At 33.8% G+C, this 21,828-nt stretch overlaps 1 protein-coding gene across 1 annotated transcript in view; it reads left to right on the top strand.

Moving 5' to 3' along the window:
• Positions 1-2,057: 2,057 nt before the first annotated feature.
• Positions 2,058-21,828, top strand: part of TMPRSS11A (transmembrane serine protease 11A) — a 57,255-nt gene continuing 37,484 nt past the window's right edge. The window contains exons 1-3 of the mRNA XM_051966668.1: positions 2,058-2,197; positions 14,641-14,771; positions 16,517-16,635. Of these exons, the coding sequence (XP_051822628.1) occupies positions 2,058-2,197; positions 14,641-14,771; positions 16,517-16,635 (390 nt within the window). The remainder of the gene's footprint in view (positions 2,198-14,640; positions 14,772-16,516; positions 16,636-21,828) is intronic.

Here is a 21,828-nt window from a genome sequence, read left to right as displayed (position 1 = left end):
CATTCATTATACATTTTAGAATTTACAAAGCTTTTATCATAACAATCCAATGAAGTAAATACTACAAATTATTATTATTATCATCTCATTTCCAAGATCCTGAAAGATATGTGATCTGCTCCTGATCACACAGTTTGTAAATACCTAATGTGTTGTGATAACAGTATTCTACCCACTGTGTCACCATTCCTTCCAACATGGAGTTTAAATTGTGACCTTATAGGTTCCTATAGAAGAAGCCAGAAGCAAATGGTTCCTAAAACTATTTTCTTGGATGACTTTTTGCTGCAACATTGAAGGGATTAAGGGATGAAGAAGGAACATTGCCAAAATATATGCTGTCGGATTTATACCCTTTCACAGCTATTCTCCTCTTCCATGTCTACTCTAGCACAAACCATAAGTTCTAGGTAGCATATCCCAATGATATTATGTTAGGAAGATCTAAATTCAAATCTGGGCTCAGAACAACTGTGTTATTCTACTCAAGTCATTTTATCTCTTTCTCAAGTTCCTCATTAGTAAAATAGGGATAATATAGCACTTTTCTCCTGGAGTTGTTGTAAAGATAAAATGAGATTATATTTATAAAAGGTTTTGCAAACATTAAATCCCTATTACTGTTATTCAAGGCTGTAGATATTTTTACCTTAGTAGAAAAAATTTCATGGCACAATCTATATATAATGAATCATTGTCTCTACAATGTCAATCAAGCAACAGACATTTATTAAGTGGTTATTATGGGCCAGGCACTGTGCTAAGCATTGAGGATACAAAAAAAAAAGCCAAAAAAAAAAAAAAAGAGTACCTGTCAAGGAGCTTACAATATAATGACTTTCTGTTAAAAAAAAAAATAGAATTTTAACTGGGACTTAAGGAAGTCAGGAAGTCTTTAGTTGAAATGGAGAAGGAAAATGTTTCAGGAATGCCTCTGTGCAAGAAGTGAGTCCTTCCTGTTCATTCTTCTCAAGTTGAAATTGATCTCAAAACTCTTCTTTTGAAATACAAATAATCAATTCATGTATTTTGTAAATCTAAGTTTATCACATATTAGATTTGTTTAAAGTACATTTATATGGCTTAGAATTTGAAGCAACTAGTAATTATTACTAAATGGTTTTCTCCACCTCAAAAATCAAAAGCTTGTAAGAAAAGAGGTTAGTTATTAATCAAAATTAAATGAACTTCATTTGCAAGCTTCATGAGTGATTCAGAATATAATACCTGCTAGGGTCCCAAAGTTTACCAAAGAAAAGGCTTTAAGGTTAATTATCATAGATAAGAATAATCTATAATGAATGTATCAAAAGTGTTTCTACAAAAAAGGATGCTTCTGAAATATTTAAAGAACTTTTTTATCTTTAGAGATTTTACTATTCCTATTTTATACAGCAGTAATTTATTGAGAATACTCTTTTCATAGTTCAAATATGAACAACCTTTTCCTGCCCAAAAGATCCAATTTCAAATTAATGATTAAGGTTCTAGCTATGAATATTTTGCCGGAGTTTTCTAATCTGATTTTTCAATTTCAGGCTCACTTCTGAGTCTTTAATTAATTGCTACATTTTCAATTCATCTCAGCTAACATAGCATAGTGTTAGGCAAATAGATAATAAATGTTGATTGAAATGAATTTTTAAAGAACAATGAAGTAAAACAAAAAGAAAATTATTAGAACTACTAAATAAAATGTGTTGCACAGCTTAAAACATGAATGGAATAGGTTTAAAATGTTGACATAACGTATGGGGTCCAAAATTAGCCAATCTGCAAGAAAAATCAATGGGATAGAGTTCTGAGTCATCAACCATTAAAGTCACTGGGTGCCCTTTAGTGAATAAGATCTCAGATTTTCCTCATGACTTCACAAGTCCCTTTTCTCCAGGCTTTTAGTTTTACAATGCTAGATACCCAGACAATCCAGATGAAGCAAACGAAAAAATAAAGAATCTCATTGGTTGATAGACTTTGCCTTAAACCCTGCATGAGGGCTACAGAAAATATAGATTTGACAGACCTGTATTGACCTTTCAGGAGGTCCTATCAAGCCAATGAGCAGACTTATGGGTTGGATTGATAATCAGATGTCAAACCAGCTACATAAGCCAATGGGCCAGTGGAAAGACAGTCCACAGGTTGGCCATTGGGGTCACTATTGGCCAAATGCTCGTGGCCATTTCTCCCCATGTAGGTAAGGGAGATGACAAAGGGTGAAGGCAACAAAAATAGCTGGGGGACTGTCAGTATCATTGAGTCACCCCTGCTATGCTGAGTTTGCACATTATAACAAGGCAAAAGCAAGGATGGAAGTCCTCTGGGGAGCTTCCTATGATTAAGTAAATGAACTCATAATCTGCAGTTGACAGCTCTGGGGCTTAATATACAGAATTTACAATCACTACCCCACCATGGAATCATATCAAACTGATTAATATCAATTATAGTAAAATAGGTTAATGATCTATCACAAATAAGAGCAATTTGTATAGTAACTAGTATGAAAGATAGTTTCTTCCCCTCTGCATTTATATGCAGTATCAGGTATGTCCAATCAAAATACCCTTCTTTCCCATTATTCTATCTTTCCCACCACTTCCTCCTATTCACTTCCAAACTTCTTGGGAAAAAATAGTTCACACTTGATACATCTTACTGTCTACTTATGTCTCAGCCCCTACAGTACAGTTTAGTAGAAAGATCACTTGTTCTTAAAATTAAGAAGTGGGTCTAAGTGTTGACTATTGTAGATCTGAGTATATTTATTTTAACTGTCTGCAACAATTTTCTCATGTGTAAAACATTTCTACTTCTCAGAGTCACTGGGGGAAACGTGTAACTATATAAATATTAAGTATTTATAAAATGATGAAGTTGAATTAGCCCACAGGGACAAGGCCATCTAACCTGATCCTCTTTTTCAGACCTCATTCCAAAGGCCAACTTTATCATGCATTACTTTTTCCCCACATAACTGAAGTCCCATCCAAATTAGATTTTTTTTTGCCATTCTCAGCACAAATCTTGCTCTCTCTTTTTTGTGCCTTTGCCTTTACTTGCTTTTCTCCTTTTTGAAATCCTACCAGTCTTTAAGATTTGGTTCATTTTGAAAATAAAAGGCTTTAATAAAAAAAAAGATTTGATTCAAAAATTCAAAGATGAAATGACTCCCCTAAAGTCACACAGGTAATAACCCAGAGATTATAATTTGAACCTATCTTCTCTGTCTCCAGAGCTATATGATATCTAGAGTCCCTTCCAACATTAAAGCCTAAGAACTTTATGATCCTAAAATTATTGCATGATATCTTTACTTGGATGTCTCACTAACACTTAAATTCAACATGTTAATCTTTATATCTGAATTTGTCTCTACACAAAAACCTGCCCTTCCTTCTGATATTTTCTATTTCCTTCAGTGGTACCAAGATTCACTTTTCATCCATGATAAAAAAAAAATCAACAAAACAAACAAACCAAAAAAAAAAAAACCTTGGGTTATCTTTAACTTCTGTAGCACTCCCATCCTATAGCTAATCAATTTTTATAAATTCTACCTCCTCAATATTTCTGGTGACAGTTCATTCCTTTCTATTTTCACTGCCACCAACTTACCTTTTATATGGACTATCAAACTACTCTTTCTATTTCTAATTTCTTCCCCTTAACATTTATACTTAATTCATTGGTTGGCTGTTATTCTTCCTTCTCGAAGAGGATCAAAATGGCATTACTATGTTATAGTGTGTCCGACTGTGGCTGATCAGAGCCATATGAGCTCGGGATGCCCTGCCACAGTACACACACAGAGATAGTTTCTATGGATATTTGGGATGGCTTCTCTAAATCTGCACATCTCTCATTTCTTCTGAGCTAATTCAGTTCCACTTTGCTCATAGAATCCAGCCCCTTCTCCAATGAGGGCACGCCATGCTGGGCAGTCCTGTGCCAATGTCTCCCATGTCATACACTCAATTCTAAAGTTCTTAAGAGTTTCCTTCAGAATGTCCCTGTATCACTTTTTCTGACTACCTTGTGACCACCTTGCCATGTGTGAGTTCCCCATAAAATAATCTTTTTGGCAAGAGTTCAAATAATGTGGCCATTGTGCTTTCTTCAGGAGAATTGGAATGCATGGCAAGTTAGTCAAAAAGGGACCTCAGTATCTGGTATCTTATTCTGACAGGTGATCTTCAGAATCTAAGATAAATTTTGATGAGATCTCCATCCTTATATTGTTTGCTCATTATGTGATAAAGTCACACTTCTGCTCAAAACCCTTCAGTGACTCCCTTTTGAAGACCACGTAAAGTACAAACTCTTTTTCTTGGTCAAAAAAAGCCTTTTTTCCAACTTTATCACATATTACTTTTTCCCCACATAATTGACGTCCCATCCAAACTAGATTTTTTGCCATTCTCAGCACAAATCCTGCCCTCTCTCATTTTTTGTGTCTTTGCCTTTCTTTGCTTTTCTCCCTTTTGAAATCCTACCAGTCTTTAAGATTCAGTTCAGGTGTCATCTGTTCCATGAAGCCTTCTTGGTTCCTTTTAAATAGAAATAATCTCTTTTTTGGGGTGTCAGTAATACTTTGTATTCATGTACTAATGTGCCATCTTGTATAATAGTTAGTTATAGTTGTTTCCCTATTAAGTTGCAAATTTCATGGCATTAGAGACTTTATCTTGTCTCTATCTGTATTTTTTCCTTAGCACACACATGCCCATATGTACTGTGTACAATTGAAGTGCCTAAGAAATGCTTATTGACTCTATTAAGGAGAGATTAGATGGGGTTGATGTTTCATGTGGTTTTCAGCCCAGTCAAATTGATTCTGGCTTCTACAAGATTATGTGCCAGTATAATAGACCACAAATATTCAAGCACAGGCACATCCCATTCCTGATTATTCATAATGAAATCCATTCTTCTGTGTTTTTCAGGGTGTGTAAGTTTCTCTTTGCGATCTGTAAACTCATTGAAAAAAAATCCCACTATGTTCACCCTTAACTAGCATGACCCTAACCTGATCTTACACACCCTTCAAAATGTTCAAAAATCAAATTTAATGAAATTATAATGACTATTATAAATTCCTTTTCAAATTGATGGTGGTCTGAACTGCAAAAGTCTAGTATAATAAATAGATTACTGAACATGAAGTGGGAAAAACCTAAGTTGAAATTCCATTTCTGTCATTTAATACCTATGTAACCATGGACAAATTATTTAACATCTGTGACTTGTCGTTTACTCATATGCAAAGTGAACATATTAGGCGAGATAATCTTTAAGATTCCTTTCAGCTCTAAGTCTTATGATTTATCAGTTTGGTTTTTACCTTTGTGTGTTTCAAGATTACAACCAGGGGTTAGAATAGTAATAGAATCTGACATTGGTTACTTTTAAATGTCTTTCCTTTTTCCTCCTATCACTCTCTCAGTATTTATAGAAATTTTCTGCTGCATGATTTTTGAAATCTCTAACTGCCTTAGTTCTCAATATTATCATTCTTTGTTGACTTTATTTCTTGTCAAAATATGTAGTTTTAAGACTGTCAGAAAGTCTTATGTATTATGTAATTTTTTTAGAGTGGGTAAATGGGAGTATTGCTTGACCACTACTGTACAGCTGACTATTTTGTCTGTTCTTTATTATCTTAGTAGTTTCATGCCATGTATATGCCATAACTAACCTATTGTTGTTTTTGAGAAACATATAAGATAATGTATTTACAGCTGTTACAAGTTTATAATATATTTTTCTATATTGTTTTATATGTATATTATATAAGATTAAAAAAGAATTTTTTTTCCTGATTGAAAAAAGGATATAAAATGCAAAACCCACAATTTTGATAACTGAAAATTGCCAATAATTTTGCAGTGCTTTATTATATTGAGTGTGTTGTCTTTCTTGGGCTTTTAGTTAGCTATAAATGAATACATTAGACACATTTGAGCTTTAGTTGGGATTTTACATAGCTTGCATTTAAATTCTTTGGTTCTTTGCTGTTTCTATTAACCCATAGCATTATTTTAATAAATGTTATAATACCAGCCAAAAAAAAAAGAACTCTTCTACTGCATAAAATAACAGTAGCCTACATTTATGTACCTTTATAATAACATCACTTTTCACGCTGAAACTTTTTAATTCTCTCCCTTCTTCATACTTATCAGCTAAAACTCTTTTTAACATTACATTTTTTCTGTTTCACCTATGTAATTAAAAATAATACTATTAAGGGTTGACACTTTACCAAAACTATTCTTTTTTTCTTACATTTGAATTAATTTTGTCTCTCTTTTGTCTTTCATTCTGCACCTTCCCTTTTTTTTAAAGTAAAATTCTTGACAATAAACATATATGAAGTTTTGCCATGATCAGTTTGATTTAGTAATACACACTACTAACAATACCAAACATTATGTGAAACTGTGAAGATGCAAAGAGAAAAGACAAATAATTCTTGTCTCCAGGAAGAAGCTAAAAGCAACTCTTAAGGATTATTTAGTCCCATCCCTTCACTTCACAGATAAAGAGATTGAGGTCCAGAAAGAATGAAAAAAGGAAGGGAGCACCTGAACTAAGTCTGGAAAGAAACTACAGATTCTAGGAAGGGAGAAGTGAGAGTGAAATGAATTCTAACGATGGAGCCAAAGACATGAAATCAAGAGGTACATGGCATGTATTAGTAATTGCAGGCAAATAAGATTTATTGGAATACAATGTGTGAAGGGGTCAAATGTAGATGGGAGCCAGATTATAGAGAGTTTTAGGTGCAAGGCTGAGGATTTTGCATTTTATTATGGAGATAACAGGGAGCTGGTAAAGAATTTTCATTAGAGAAGAGACATTCATATCTGTATTTTAGAAATATCAGTCTGGAAAGCAACGGAGGAGAAAGAGAAGGCATAGAAGCAGCAGAGAAACCACGTGGGAGGTTATTGTTATAGTCCAGGCAAATATGATGAAGTATTGACCTAAAATAGTATGTACGTGAATGGAGAGAGGAGATTCAGTAATTTACTCCAGAGACAGAAGGACAATGAAGGATGAGGGAAAAGGAAGAATCAAGGATAATTCTGAGGTTGCTAAGTTGACTGATAAATAGAAGGATTATTGTAATGTTGATAAAAATAGGAGTATATAAAGAGAGGCTTGAGTTTTAAAAAAATGTATTTTAGACATATTTAATTCGGTGTCTATAAAATGTCTAACTATCAATTAGTGATAAGGGGTTGGAATTAAGGAGAGAAATTAGGTAGATACATAAATCGGGCTATCACCTGCATAGAGACGTTAATTGAACCTAGCAGAGTTGATTAGATCACCAAGAAACAGGTAGTTGTGCTTTGTTCTCCATCAGCCAGCACCATACCATCCATACATGGAATCATTGCTTACAGCAAATGGAGAAATTTTGGATGCTGTGGATCAGTTTACTTACCTTGGCAATATATTTTCCAGAAATAATGACATAGATAACTCACATCCAACTTGGTGTGTGCTGAAGGAAGTGGTTTTTAGTTCCCTTTAGATCAGAGATTGCCCTAGGTTTGGGATTTGTAGGAGAACAAGGGAACATAGACGAATAGACTGCAATGTCAGATAACTTTGGGATCAGAAGCCTGCATTTTTAGAAATAAGAACTAGCAGGGTAGATATCTCTCCTGTTTCACCTAAGGAGTGAGGAATCTATTCCATGGAGGCAGTTTTTAGCTTTGAATGATTCATTTGAAATTGAAGATCTGATTATAGAATATATGAAACTGAAGTCACTCTGGCTAGGTGATTGTATTGGTTTTTGATCTTGATAAAGTAATTTGGGAGCTAATTCTGGGCTCTTTAGAGATTAGGATTAGTAAAAATAGAGAATCTTTTTCTCTTTCTCTCCCTCTGAGTCTGGCTGACTGCAGCAGCTTTGCAAAAGAAGGAGAGAAAAGGAAAATATATTTAATGCAATGAAGATGGTAAATACAAGTAGAAGAAAGGAGATATATGTAAATAGAAAGGTGAGTGGGAAAGTTTAAGTATGTATGAATGAGAAGAGAATAGAATGAAAGGCATTAGAGTTTGGGAACTTTGGGGAAAATGGAAAAACAGTGCTACCACTTTACAAACTCCTATAATCGAGGCGCTTGTAACTTTGTTATCAGAACTCAGGCTTGTAAAATCCTGCCAGGAGGAATCTCAAGATAAAAACCCATATAGAGCAGGAATGGGTGCTTAACTTTTTCCTGGCTTAGAAAAGAAGTGGTTTGTGGGAATCAGGAAAACAACTAAAAGGCAATTTGCTTGAATGGAACATGTAGGAATCTTACAAACTATAGTACTGGTTAATTTTAAAATAACTTTAAATCGGTATATATGTTAAAATTGGAAACTTAATTGGTTATTCTACCTAAATTAATTTAGTAATAGGTTCCTTCTGAGGTTGTAGAACCTCAGAACAAACCAGATTTGGTTTGTAAACTAGTACCCTGAATGTTATTGGAATATAAACTTCTTAAAAAATGAATGAAATGAAAAATGATATTTCTATGGACCCAGAATTTGCCAATTTGAGTCTGCAGAAATAGTTAAATTACAGAACTGTTAAAAACATTTTTAGCAGATTCTGAAGTATTTAAGAATGAGTTTTAAAATGCTTGGCCACTATCAGCTAAATTGAGTTGGTCTTTTGTATTTTGTAGACTTAATTTATTTGATTAAAAGCCTTTTGAGGGAAAACACCAAAGGGGGAAAAAAACAACACAAAAAACAAACTGCTTCCTCTCTTTTCAGGTTTGTACCTGAATTCAGGATTGTGGAATCTATCTTGGCTAGGGAGATGTCCTGGCTGATCTGAATTTTTCTGGGGTTGCACTGGTGTCCCATATTTGACATGTCCCCTCACCCACCTAGCATTTCTGACATAGAGGGGGAGATAGTCACTGGGCCACAAACTTATAGTTGGACACCTAGGTCCAAATTTCTTCTATCCTCTTCCCCCAGGGTCCTAGAGTCTGCCAGTTTCTTAAAATCCTCTGATCAAACTTAAAAGGGCAGTTTTCTGCTACCTTACGTTTTGGGGCTGTGAATGTTTAAATTGGAATTCTGATTCTGAAATTTTAATTTCAGATAATTATTATTAACTAGTGAGTGCTAAAGTTGTGAACTTGTTTATTCTGGTATAAGATTTTAGAAATGTATGCATAGATATTGAAATATTATTAAACTAGAAGTTTAAATCTGTACTTGATTTGCTTTTAAGTTAAAAATTTTGGTTCTCTGGTAACTTACCTAAAGAGGTATGTTTGTATCTCCTAATTAGATGAAATATATTTAAACTACTATGTTGCTTGTTACATTGTACATTGGGTAATTTGTAAAAATTGTATGAGTTGTGCTTTAACATTTTGTCAGCCCAGCTAGATGTGTCATAAATTTTGTGAAATATGATCCAAATCTATTTAGAATATTAATCTTAAGGTGTGTCTTCCTTTCTCTCTTTAACAAAGAAGTAAAAGCAAGAAAATTTGGCGTATGGTGATGTGTGTAATGGCAGAACAATTAGGTGTGTAACATGTCTAAAGATAAAGCGTGATTCCAAAATATTTAGGTTAGGTTTTAATGAAATGACACCAGTGGGGAAACTGAGATATAGGAGATGGATGGAAGCTTTTCCCTGAACTCTGTTGCTTTAAGAGAGTTACTGGAATAACATTGGAACAAAATATATCTAAGTATGAATTGGTAGAGACTATTGATTCTGATACAGGAACATATTTTACTGCTAAGGTTTTATAAGAAATAATAGGGAAGGATTACAAATTGAGTGACAATTCCATACACCTGGGCATCTGCCCTCATCTGGGAAAGAGGAAAGAATGAATCAGATTCTTAAGAAACTGGATTATTAAATTGATGTTAGAAACTAAATTGCCTTGGACCAAATGTTTGCTTATTGCTTTGTTAAAGAATTAGAATGTTCCCAGAAGTGATCTGGGACTCTGCCTCATATGAAATTGTTTTATCTTATTTGGGAGGAGAAAGGGAAAGACTCTCTTTTGAAACAAAGGATACGTTTTTAAGGAATTACATACTGGCAGTATCCTCATCCCTTTTTAGACCTTAGGAAACAAGGATTGCTGACCCAGGCAATACCTTTGAAGTCTGCAGTTTGCAGGAGAGTGGGTACTTACTAAGTCTTGGAAGAAGAGTAGAAAGAATCTTATCATACATTACAGATGATTGAGACTGTAGTCTACTGACAGAACACCAGTGTGAAAGGACCTGTGAAGGACTGTTAAAGACAATTTATAATCAATTTATTTATTTAATTAATTTATTTAATTCACTTTGTAATTAGGAATGTTTTAATGGAAGGTAGGAATACATGCTTAGAGGAATTTTAACAATATTGGTGTTATACCTGTCATTGATACTTCCAAAAAGTTTTTAGGGACTCCTCAATTGGAAGAAGTTGAATTAACATTTTTTTAGGATGAAGAAATTATTAATGTTAATTCTGATAAGATTCTTTTATGTAAAATTAGGATATTCTATATTCTCTGTGAGTTTTAATTGGTTATATTTAGTCATCTTAAAGTTGTACCCATTATTTAAAAGGACTCTGAGAATAATAGTTTTTGCCTTTGTCCCTTTGAACATGTTTTTGCTATAGACATGTGATTTAGAATTTTTTATGTATTGAGCATTTTAAAAACAAAATGATTTGTGTAATGTTGAACTTAAAACTATCTACTTAGATATGAAAGATAAACTGTGAACTTTCTAGGATGAATCTCTTACTGTGATCAATGTAAGGTCACAGTCAATACCTTGAGAGATAAATTCACTTGAAGCTGTGATTAATGAGATTTGCTATTGGAGATAAAATCTCTTGGGACTCTTGGGACTTTTTTATTATTTGGAGTTTTAAATTTAGGTATGATTGTCTGATGCATCAGCAAGCCAGTGATACACTATCTGAAAGGAATATGCTATAAGCTATTCAGAAGAATGTGATCCTGAATTGTTACAGGTGGAAGTTAGTATCTGAGCAAAAGTTGTGAGGACAACTTTAGCCTCCACCTAAGGCGGGATCCTTCTGACTCAGTTTCCCAATGGTATTCTTTTGAATAAAAACCCACCTGATTATTCCTGAGTCTGGTTTGAGGTGGAATGGTTACTCCATGATTAATTGAAAACTGTGACAATTACCTGAAATAAAACTTGAGTTAAGGATGCTTTGCCTTGTATCGTGTTTGTGTTCTCAAGCCAAAGCCTGAAGGACCAGTTTTGATGCTATTTAAATCAGATCCCTGCCTTTTTTCCTCTTATGGCAAGTTTTTATAATCAGAACAAATGGTCAGTAGAAGCCATGAGCACAATTCAAGTAATCTGAAAAAATAAAATAAAATATGTGGTCATTATATCCTAAAATAGGTGAATATTTGATCTAGTCATCTATCTGTTGCTAGATGCATATATCTATTTATTTTAACATTCCTGTTGTTACTGACTTTTGTGGTAGGCATCTTTATTGTGAAAGATTACCTCCTCTAATTATGGGGGAAATAACTGGCTGGGATGATAGGTACCCTGCTACCTGAGCCCAAGGGTTATAAAACTCCAATCAATAAGAAGATGTCTAAGGAAGGCTATCCTTATAGCACTTGGTAGGGTCCTCCTGTTCCCAATCTATATTATCCAAGATGATTAGAATGAAGGGAGGAAACTGGGTGATTTCATAGGTAATATTTCCATGAGAAAAGACTATGTTTCCAGAAAAAATACTAATTATTGCTTTGGTAAATGATATAACCAAAGACATCCAAAAATTAGCACATGTTCTGATTCAAACTTGGATCTCCCTTTTTAACAACTCTTGGTGGTCTTGGTTTGGAGGAGCCTATTGGAGACAGGTTTTATGGTTTTTCCTAATAGTCCCCAGTGCAATTATGTCTCCCCTGTATGATGCAACTTATTACCAATATGGTTCAGAAAACTGCAAAATCATTAAGATAGTAGGTTCAGACATGAGATTTGCATGACTGATGGTGCTCAAGAGACAAAGGTGGGAACAGTACCCTGGGAGGATAGGTTAGACCTTGGGGATGAAGCCCACCAGGAAAATGGAAGGGAGACACTCTTTCTCTGCTAAACTCCTCTGTGGATTTAATCTACCAGTTAATGACATACTCTACCTCATGGAATATTTCCTTTCTCCTGGATAATTGTAAATTTCATTAGGGAATTTCTTTTTCTTGGTTTTTTGTTGTTGTTGTTGTTGTTAACTGAATTATAAATTTTGATGTGAGAAGCTTTCAACTGATAAAAGAGAAGGGGAGAAATAAATGAAGTGAACTGTGAAAGCAATCCCACAAGATGGAGAGTATTCTAAAAATTGAGTTTAGGTCAGCTGTGCCCTGGGCCCAAGTCTCTTTCACCAGAAATCCTGTGGTTTACAAAGAATGAGATCATATAGCCCTTTTGTGAGACTTTAGTCTCCCCTTGGCATTAAAAGCCCAATATAAGGTAATCTAGTAATTCTAAAGATGTGGTTGGGTTAGGAGTTTTTCCTCATTTATGACTAAGAATGTGAGGTCATTTGTCCTGACAATCCAAGGCAAAGCCTAGAGGGAGTGTTACCCCAGACCCATATATAATCATTCTTTGCTTCCTGTATCTTGCCTTTCCTTGTCTGACTGCTTGTTGGAAGGGAGACACCCTTTCTCGTAATAATCATAATAAAATTCCCTTCTGCTTTTCAAGTACCACCCCAACATTTAAACTAACCCTTGCCTAACCCAGGAAGTTCAGATAATTTAAAGTATAATGAAACCCTGGGCCCTGAAAGGAAAACTGCTATTTCACCATATTTCTCAAGGCTTAATTCACCTGTCCTCAAGGACAAGAGACATTCTCTTCCACACAAAAAGCCTCTCATAGGTTTCTACCTCCCTCATGCACCCCTTGTGCACAATGGATAAGTACAAACTCGCAGTCTGAGCCAATCCCCCTGTTGGCTCCATCACAGAAAGCTCCCCCTTCTCTTAGGCTTCAAGGGATTATTTTTCAATCAGCCCCCTCCTCTGTTAACTCCCTTGAACAGCAGCAGGCGGCCTGATGGCATTCTGGTAATCCCCAGATTCTGTACAATTATTGCTTATGGCAATAAGGACCTCCCCATCACAGTCTTGCTCCTTATAAGCTAGACATTTCCTCCATTAAGACCTGCTAGGATTCCTCTTGCAGCCAGCTTGCGTTTCAATAATAATTCAATAATAATAAATTTTCACATCAATTTCCTTTATCTTATATCTGTTTTGGGCACAACACTTTTACCTTGAGAAATCTCCTTGATTTATTTAAGCCGGTGGTTTTTGTCCTACACATTGGGAAACCTCAAATTACTATATTCAATCAAAAATCTGAGTTATGATGTCAAACCCCTGAGGTTAAATTTTCCTAATAAATCATGGCCTATGCCATTTTTGAATCCCCTTTTGGAGTTAGCCACTTTGGCTTTCTGCCCCATGGTGTCTTTCTCCTAAATCTTTTAGGGTGCTAAATCCCTTTTAGGGTTAGCCCACTAATCAATGGTGTTATTCTCTTCCCTTGTTACCCCTTTTGAGATTATAAGTGTACCACTTAATGGTACACTCTACCTCAAGGTATATTCTCTTTCTCCTGGATAATTATAAAGTCCATTAGGGAATTTCTTTTCCTTTTTTTTTTTTTGTTAAAACCCCTTTTTTTTGCTAATGATATGCTCACTCAAATCTATTTCATATTTACCACTCTGATGTCTAATTTACCCCCTTCATTTTGCCCATAACTTCTTTTTGTAAATAAATGAAATTTTTGGTTAAAAAAAAAAAAGGAATGCTATTGTGAATTTTTCACATGGGCAGAAAATAGGAAATGCTATCCCTATCTCATCTTTTGGGGCTCAACTTAATCAAAAATAACAGACTATAGGCCATACTTCCACTTTATAAAATCCAGATGTGGAAGTGTGACTTGCCCTGAATGCAGTACTTTTTAAACGAATGGTGCCAGGGATATAGGATTTTATCATCCTTCTGTCTACTCTGCTGCTTTCTTCTATCTGTAACATGTCAGTGAAATTATTCTAAGCTGGATTGCAACACGATGGGAAGCTGCCTTGCCCAGCACAGAGACAAGGTGCTACCAGGGTATATCATGAGAAAAGAGGAATGGGGATAAACAGTGCCCTGCACTGGGAGTCAGGAAGACTCCCCTCAGACATTGGCCATCTGTGTGGCCGGGCCACGTCCCCTAATCTCTCTTACTTTCCATATCTCCTTTTATAAAATGAAGATAATAAGCAACCACAACCTTCCCAGGGTAGTTGTTAGGATCAAAAGAGATAATATTTCATTGTGAAGGATTTTGCAAATTCTAAAGAACCATAAAAATGCTAATTTTTATTGTTGTTCTTTAAATACTATAATTTCAGGTATTCCATCAAGCAAATTCACATTTACCAAATTAATTTAATAACTAATACAATATAATAATACAATTTTTTTGTATTTCCAGAGATAACTAGAAAGTCTTTTGTTCTTTCATTATGAGATTTATAATTTATTGATGGCTGTCTCTCCCTTCTTCCTTTAGGTTCTCCCAACCTGCAAGGCTGGGCACAAAAACCCGATGTTTGGAGCCATGGATGATTATCCTTATTGTTATAATAGGATTATTGATTATAGGCCTAATTATTGGTCTCTTGGTTCATTTCTTGGTCTCTGGTAGGTATAACTTGGAAGGAAATTTTTCCTTACGAATTTTAAAAAACAGATATGAGGTACATTCATTTCCAAGGATCACAGAACTACAGATTTAGAGCTGAAAGGAATCTCAAAGGCCATTTAATCCATTCCCCTCATTTTACACAAGAGGAAATTGAGATAAAGAGAAATGTTGTGATTTATCCAACATCACAAAACCAACAAGGCACTCTTGTCATATATTTTACTGTCTGCCAAGTTTTCTGAATATGAAGAGCTATGGCAGAAATGATATATTTTTATGTTAATTTGTGGCCACATCCTAAATAAAATTCATTAAAATTATTATTTTCTCTATCATTTATGTCAGATGTACATATGTAAATGTAAATGAATAACTTTTTTATATAAGAAATTCTCCTCTGAGCTTAGTGTATGGAAATACATTATCTAGTGAATTAATTGCAATGTATTCGTACCTGACAAGGTATACGGCCAAAATTATCTGCTTTCATCTCCATTTCTATTACTGCTGCTTAAGGATTTGTGGGCCTTTTTCTTAGAGCTCTGCTTGACCTTTGAAACACAGACGTTTCCCCTATGTCCCATAGTTTTTTTTGTTCTCTTTATCAGAAATCAAGTAGCCATAGCACCATATTCATTGCTTAGCAATTTTGAACATAAAAAAGCTATTTTGATGTGTATGAAAATTAATGACAAAAGAAGAGTAAAAAATCAAGGATTAACATGAATATGACTTCAAAATAAATTAATACTAATGGGAAGAAAAGATCATTTTAGCTTTATACTGAAAAATTAACAATGTCAATGAAAAATTAAAATTCACCATAGTTATGCACAAGCAAGAAATTTGAAGTATAAAGTTGGTTTTTTTTAAAATTCAATTCTGCAACTAAGTATTTATTAGAGATGTTTTTGTTCTACATGTCTTAGACCTTTAGAATCTGGCCTAGATCTTTTCACCTGGAATTTATGAGCTCATTTTAAAAAATATTTTGATACATGTACTTCAACATACTTAATTTTCCTTTGTAATCTTAGGGGTTTTTGCATTTAAAAATGTTATTTTGAAAAAGGATTCATATATTTCACTAAGTTACCCAAGGTGTCCATGTCATAGAAAAAGTTAACAGTCACTGTTTGCTCCTTCCTGGACCACATTTGTTTCTGGATAGCCACTTAAGAAATTTGTTTCTCTTTTTAGTTTTACCTTCATCAAGGTATATTCAAATGGGCCTTTGATCTCAAAGATTCAGGAATTCTTCCCAAGAGTACAGATTTCTGTAGGTCAAGATATAGCTCTCTATAATCCTATTCTAGGATTGATAGGATGTACGTATATTCTATCTACAATTCAAGGCAAATTCTTTGGACACTGATTATAAACTAGTCCCCAATTTCTTAACTTGTCTCCATTCACTCTTTTTACTTCTCCCAATAGTCAATCTGTATTTATTCTTTTCCTCTCTCAGATATTTGAATTCCATACTTTCCTATCCATTCTTAGGTTGTTGTGTCATGCTCAATAGAAATTCTCATTTATAAGCATGTTTATGAACAAAAAAGTAAACTCCTTTTTTCCCCGTAAAAAGAGACCTTTCTGAATAGATATATAATAGAACATCACATCAGATTCAATATGACCCTCTACTGGTACTAGGTCTAAGACATATTTTTCCCTATAACTAGAGTCTTATGCCCAAATTTCATCCTTATTTTCCCCTTTTTTCTTCTTTTCAATGCAGATAAGAAGCTGGAGTATTACCATGGCACCTTTAAAATTTCAAATGTACAATTGAAAGACAATACTGAACAAGGTTATGCATATCATTATAAGGACTTACGTGAGATGAGTGAACTTTTGGTAGGTCCAGATTTTTCTTTCCTTTATAGACAGTTGACTATGAAGAAATCGAGACAATTTGATTTAAGCTGCTAATTTTTTTCCAAATGACAAAATTCACTCAGATCAAGCAGGAACTCATTCTGTTTGGGGCAGCACAGATGGTTCATATTTATTATAGGTTTTTTGTATCATAATAGCTATTACTTATAAAGTATTCAAGGTTTGAAAAATGATGAAATCAAGTCTTGTGTGATAGTAAGCATCTCATCACTGGAAAGTTTGAAGAGGGGATTTGGGTTAGACTACATAAGTTCTAAGGATGCTTCTACTTCTGAAACTCAAGGCTTTTTACACAGTGACTCTCAAAGCAAGTGGGAAGCAGACCATATCGCCAAATCTAAGTTCCATCTTGATGCTTTTAATTTACACCATACCGACTCTTACACTTGTCATAAATGCTCATTCATTCAATAAATATTTATTAAACATCATCCACGTAATTATATAAGGTTTTTTAAAAAAGCTCTTTCATTTGTAGAATTTAAAATATAATAGAGCATAAAACAGATATGCAAATGATTATAATAGGTAATAAGTGACTAAGAGAAGTATAAAAATTAGGATGCTTATAAGTCTTAGTGAGGAAATATCTTTACCCATTATTCTAAATTTGAAGTCAGCATATATATATATTCAAGTCCTGTACTGACACACATTATCCATGTGACTCTGGGTCAGTCACCTCATATCCCTAAGCCTCAGTTTCCTAATCTGTAACCAGCAAGTCCCAACCTCAGAGTAGAGGTAGTATACTATGGGAACTCAGAGCTTAGGTCTTCCAGCTCTAAGATTTAGTAAAATTCTAAGAAATAGCTAATTCTAGTTTAGGCCATTGGAGAAAAGATATGATAGATAAAAAAGAGAAAGAATAGGAATTGAGGGAATTATCTGGGAAAAGTTAGATATAAATACAACATAAACAGAAAGCCAAATTTACAAGACTTTAATACCACAAAAGTTTTAATGAACCATAAAGAAATATTATATATATATGTGTAAAATATATACATATATATACAAGTATATATTATATAATATATATACATGTGTATATAAATATGTTTATATGTATGTGTGTATATATGTATAAATATATATATATATATATATACTTACTGCATCTACTGCTAGCTTCCCTAGTAGTGTATGTATGTATATATATATATATATATAGATAGATAGATAGATAGATATAGATATAGATATAGATACAGATATAGATATAGATATAGATATAGATGCAGTAAGTATAGTATCTGTCCTGAAGACAGGAAGACACTAACCTTATGACCATGGGTAAGTCACTTATTTCTATTTGCCTTTGTTTTCTCATCTATAAATGAACTGGAGAAGGATGTGGCAAACCACTCCAGTATTTCTGCCAAGAAAATCCCACATGGGGTCATGAAAATTGGACACGACTGAAATGAATGAAAAAAAACATCAAAGACCTGTTAGAGCCAAAATCAACTTAAAGTCAAACTTTATTAAGCATTTACTATGTGACAGACACTATGCTAAATGGTAGGAATACAAATACAAATAGTTTGATAATCTCAAAGATTAACCCAGGTCCAGGGAAGTGAAATCGTTGTGTGAGGGGTATATAATACCTCTCAATGAGTTGAGCTATGACAATAATAGTACTGATATTTGTAGGATCAAACACTGTAAGACTGCAGCACAAATAAATATATTTTTATACTATAAAAATAAATGAATTACATAAAGCATATATATGATACAATAAGTGTAAACTACACATATCATATAACAGGCTGGCTACTAAAGGCATTCAAAAGTCTTGGACTCATTTAGAACTCTTCAGATTAAAAGCCAAGAAGTTTATAAAAATCTAGTCCCAATCATCCCATTTTATTCACTCATCTTTCATGAATCCAGATTTTTTAAGCATTCCCAGATTTTAAATATGTTATCTAAGACCCTAAGAATACTTCTTTTAAAAAGAAAAAACCAAATAATTAAATGTAATCTCCATTATAACACCCTGACAAATGAAACAAGGGAGAGCAGAGCTATAAAAGGAAGGAATAGCAAATGTTCAAGTGACTATAACTAGATTATTAGTGTCAATTCCAAACTTTTAGTCTATTAGGCTTGGAGGTGGGAGTCTAGAAATCTGCTCTGGGAATCATATTGTCTTAGAGCTAGAAGTGACCTTAAGCAAGTATCTAATCAAGGAGTTGTTAGCTTCTTTTATGTCATAGACCTCTTACTCAGAATAATATTTTTCAATACAAAAAAGTACATAAAATTACAAAAACCTATTTTTATCACTTTACTATTATTTATTAGTTTATTATCAGTTTTTAAAATATTTTAAAAGTCCTCAGTCTCAGATTAGTAACCTGTGGTCTAATCCACACTCCTTGCCCTAATCTCATTATATAAATAAGAAAATTGAGTCCAAAATTACCCACAGAATTATGGCAGACCCAGAGTATAATACAATTCTCTAGATTACTAATGCTGGACTATTTTCCTTATATTATGTTACCTCTTAGTCCCAGTTTCACCATTTAACTTCAACAGATCACTAAAGATAATTTTAGTTAGAATAAGTATTGTGATATTGACTTCACAGTTAAAAGCATGAAACAGAAAAAAAAGTTCTTTGAAAAGGTTTAAAAGAACATTCTATAATTGTAAAGTAATATTTTACCAGGGAGAATCTTACTAGATATTACTAGACTTTTGCCAGAAAGTAGAAAATCTCTCCCATTTGGCAAGAAGATTACCACAAACCATTCAGATTCTAGAGAGCAGGGCAAGATGTTATTAATTTTTTAAAATATCATTGAATTCTTTAGATAGCTGGTGGTACAATGAATAGAGTTAGCACTTAAGAATCAGGAAAACCTGAATTTAAATCTACCTCAGATATTTACTAGCTGTGTGACCATAGGCAAGTCACTTAACCCCTCTCAGCTTCAGTTTCTTTATCCATAAAATGAAGATAATAATATTATCTTATTATATACCCACATCCAGGGTTGATATGGTAACCAAATGAGATGATGTATGTAATATGTTTTGCAAACTGTAAAGTGCCATAAATGCTAGGTACATTGATTCTACATCAGACAGGAACTCAAAAAAATTGTTTGAATAATGAATATACAAGCTCTGGTCAATAGCCAATACTTTGAGAAGATCTAGTCTAGGGAGTTGTTGTTGTAAATATTGATCAGTTGTTAAGTATTTCTTGTGTAACTTTTATGTGCTCAATATTATGGGGCAGAGAGAAGATGACATGGTAATTTCTGTCCTAAAAGAGCTCAACTGAATCAAATAGGATGATCTATTTGAGAAGGCGAAAAGAACACATAAAACACTAGCCAAACAATACAGGGCAGCATATAATTAACTGCTAAATTGTGTCTTACATTTAATAGGCAAGAATTAAGAGCAAAGGAAGGTCAGCACAAAATGAAAGGGTCAAGAAGGTCTTTAAACTGTTTACCTTTGTCTCTATGAGGCAAGTTTTTCTCCAGTTCAAGTTCACCTAAAGGGAATTACAAGAAAGGCTCGTGCCTCTCCCTGGGCCACTCCTGTTCATTGTTGCTAAATCCAAATGAATAAAGCCAGGATTTTTTTCCCTGTTCCATATGAATACTAATTAAATAGCTAAAGCAGGAAAGCTTGCAAGTCCTGTTCTTCCTCTTGACTTTGAATTTATTGATGTGAATGGAGAGAGTGAAAATAAAATGAGTTTATGCTTATGGACAGTGACATGGACAGTTCTCCTAAGATCATAATATAAATGTGTTTTTACCATTTCTTTATCTAGATAATATTACAGATGAGGAAACTGAGGCAAACAGGGCTAAGGGGCTTGCTCAGAGTCACCCAGTTTGTAAATATCTGAGGCTGGATTTGAATTCAGGACTTCCTGATTCCATGCCCAGTGCTTTATCAATTTTCTCCATGATAATATCAACATGGATAAAATTAAGACTATCTCTTAATTAAGATGTACTAACTTCTGTCGGGCAAATGCAAACACTACCATCTTTGAAGGTGGAAGGAAATAGGGAGGTGGATAAAGTTTTGTTCCCCTAAATTAAATAATGGTCTATTCATTCTGCTCAGAACAGTTCTAAACTATTACTTCTTACTTTTTAATAAGATTAGAGGAAAAGTAAAAAATGAATCTGAAAACATTATATAAATTTCATAGAAAGTTATAGAGATTATTGACTAGGAAATAATAGGACACGAGAGAAATGTGGTAGTACAGAACAGCTTGATGAAATAATTTGAAGCTAAGGGTAAAAAACTTGGATTAGATCCTCTAAGGAAGTAGAAGTTCCTCTAAGGAAGGCATTCTTGCTATGGCAAAATACCTAGTCAAGAGGACAATATAACAGGAACATTAAGAACCAAGTAGACCAGACAGTTGCCAAAGGTAATGACAAGATTGAAGATGAGATATCATTACAGATGGAGTTTAGATGAAATATGACCAAAATCCGGATTAAGACTATAGTGATGGCTTTGTGCATTGGAAAAGGGGATTCTGTGAAGGAAATAAAAGCGAAGTTGGACAACAGATCAAACATGCAGAGGATAGGTTGCTGACATCTTGAAGATTTCTTGTTTGGAAGTTTGACTTTCTGCTTTTGTAGCTGGATAATAATAATAACTAGAATTTCGTGTTTAGAAGTTTGACTTTCTGTTTTTGTAGCTGAATAATAATAATGAATAACTAGCATTTCTATACCACTTTAAGATTTGCAACGTATTTTATAAATACCCTTTCATTTTATTCTTATGACCCAAGAGGTAGGGAGCTATCACTAACCTCTATTGTATAGATGAAGAAATTAGAGCAATCAGTGATTAATTGACTTGTGGATTTGAATTCAAGCCTTTCTGATTCCAGGTCTACCTTTCTATCTACTATACCAGTGGGAAGACAGATAGCTGTGTCTCCATGTTTAACTTCAATTACAAATGGTACATTCAGAACATATAGCATGGAGATAGTGTTATAAGTGATTGAGATAAAGTAGAAAGTTCAGAAGAGATGGTAATTTATTATTGGAAATCCATATATCACCATTTGCCAGAGCATTTCAAATGCTTTGTAAATGTTTGAATTGGTACTCCTAGTGAGAAAGGTACAAT

This window comes from Antechinus flavipes, chromosome 6, assembly GCF_016432865.1.
Source record: "Antechinus flavipes isolate AdamAnt ecotype Samford, QLD, Australia chromosome 6, AdamAnt_v2, whole genome shotgun sequence".
Lineage (NCBI taxonomy): Eukaryota > Metazoa > Chordata > Mammalia > Dasyuromorphia > Dasyuridae > Antechinus > Antechinus flavipes.
Note: the sequence above shows the minus strand (reverse complement) of the source record. Positions and strands in the feature narration are given on the sequence as shown.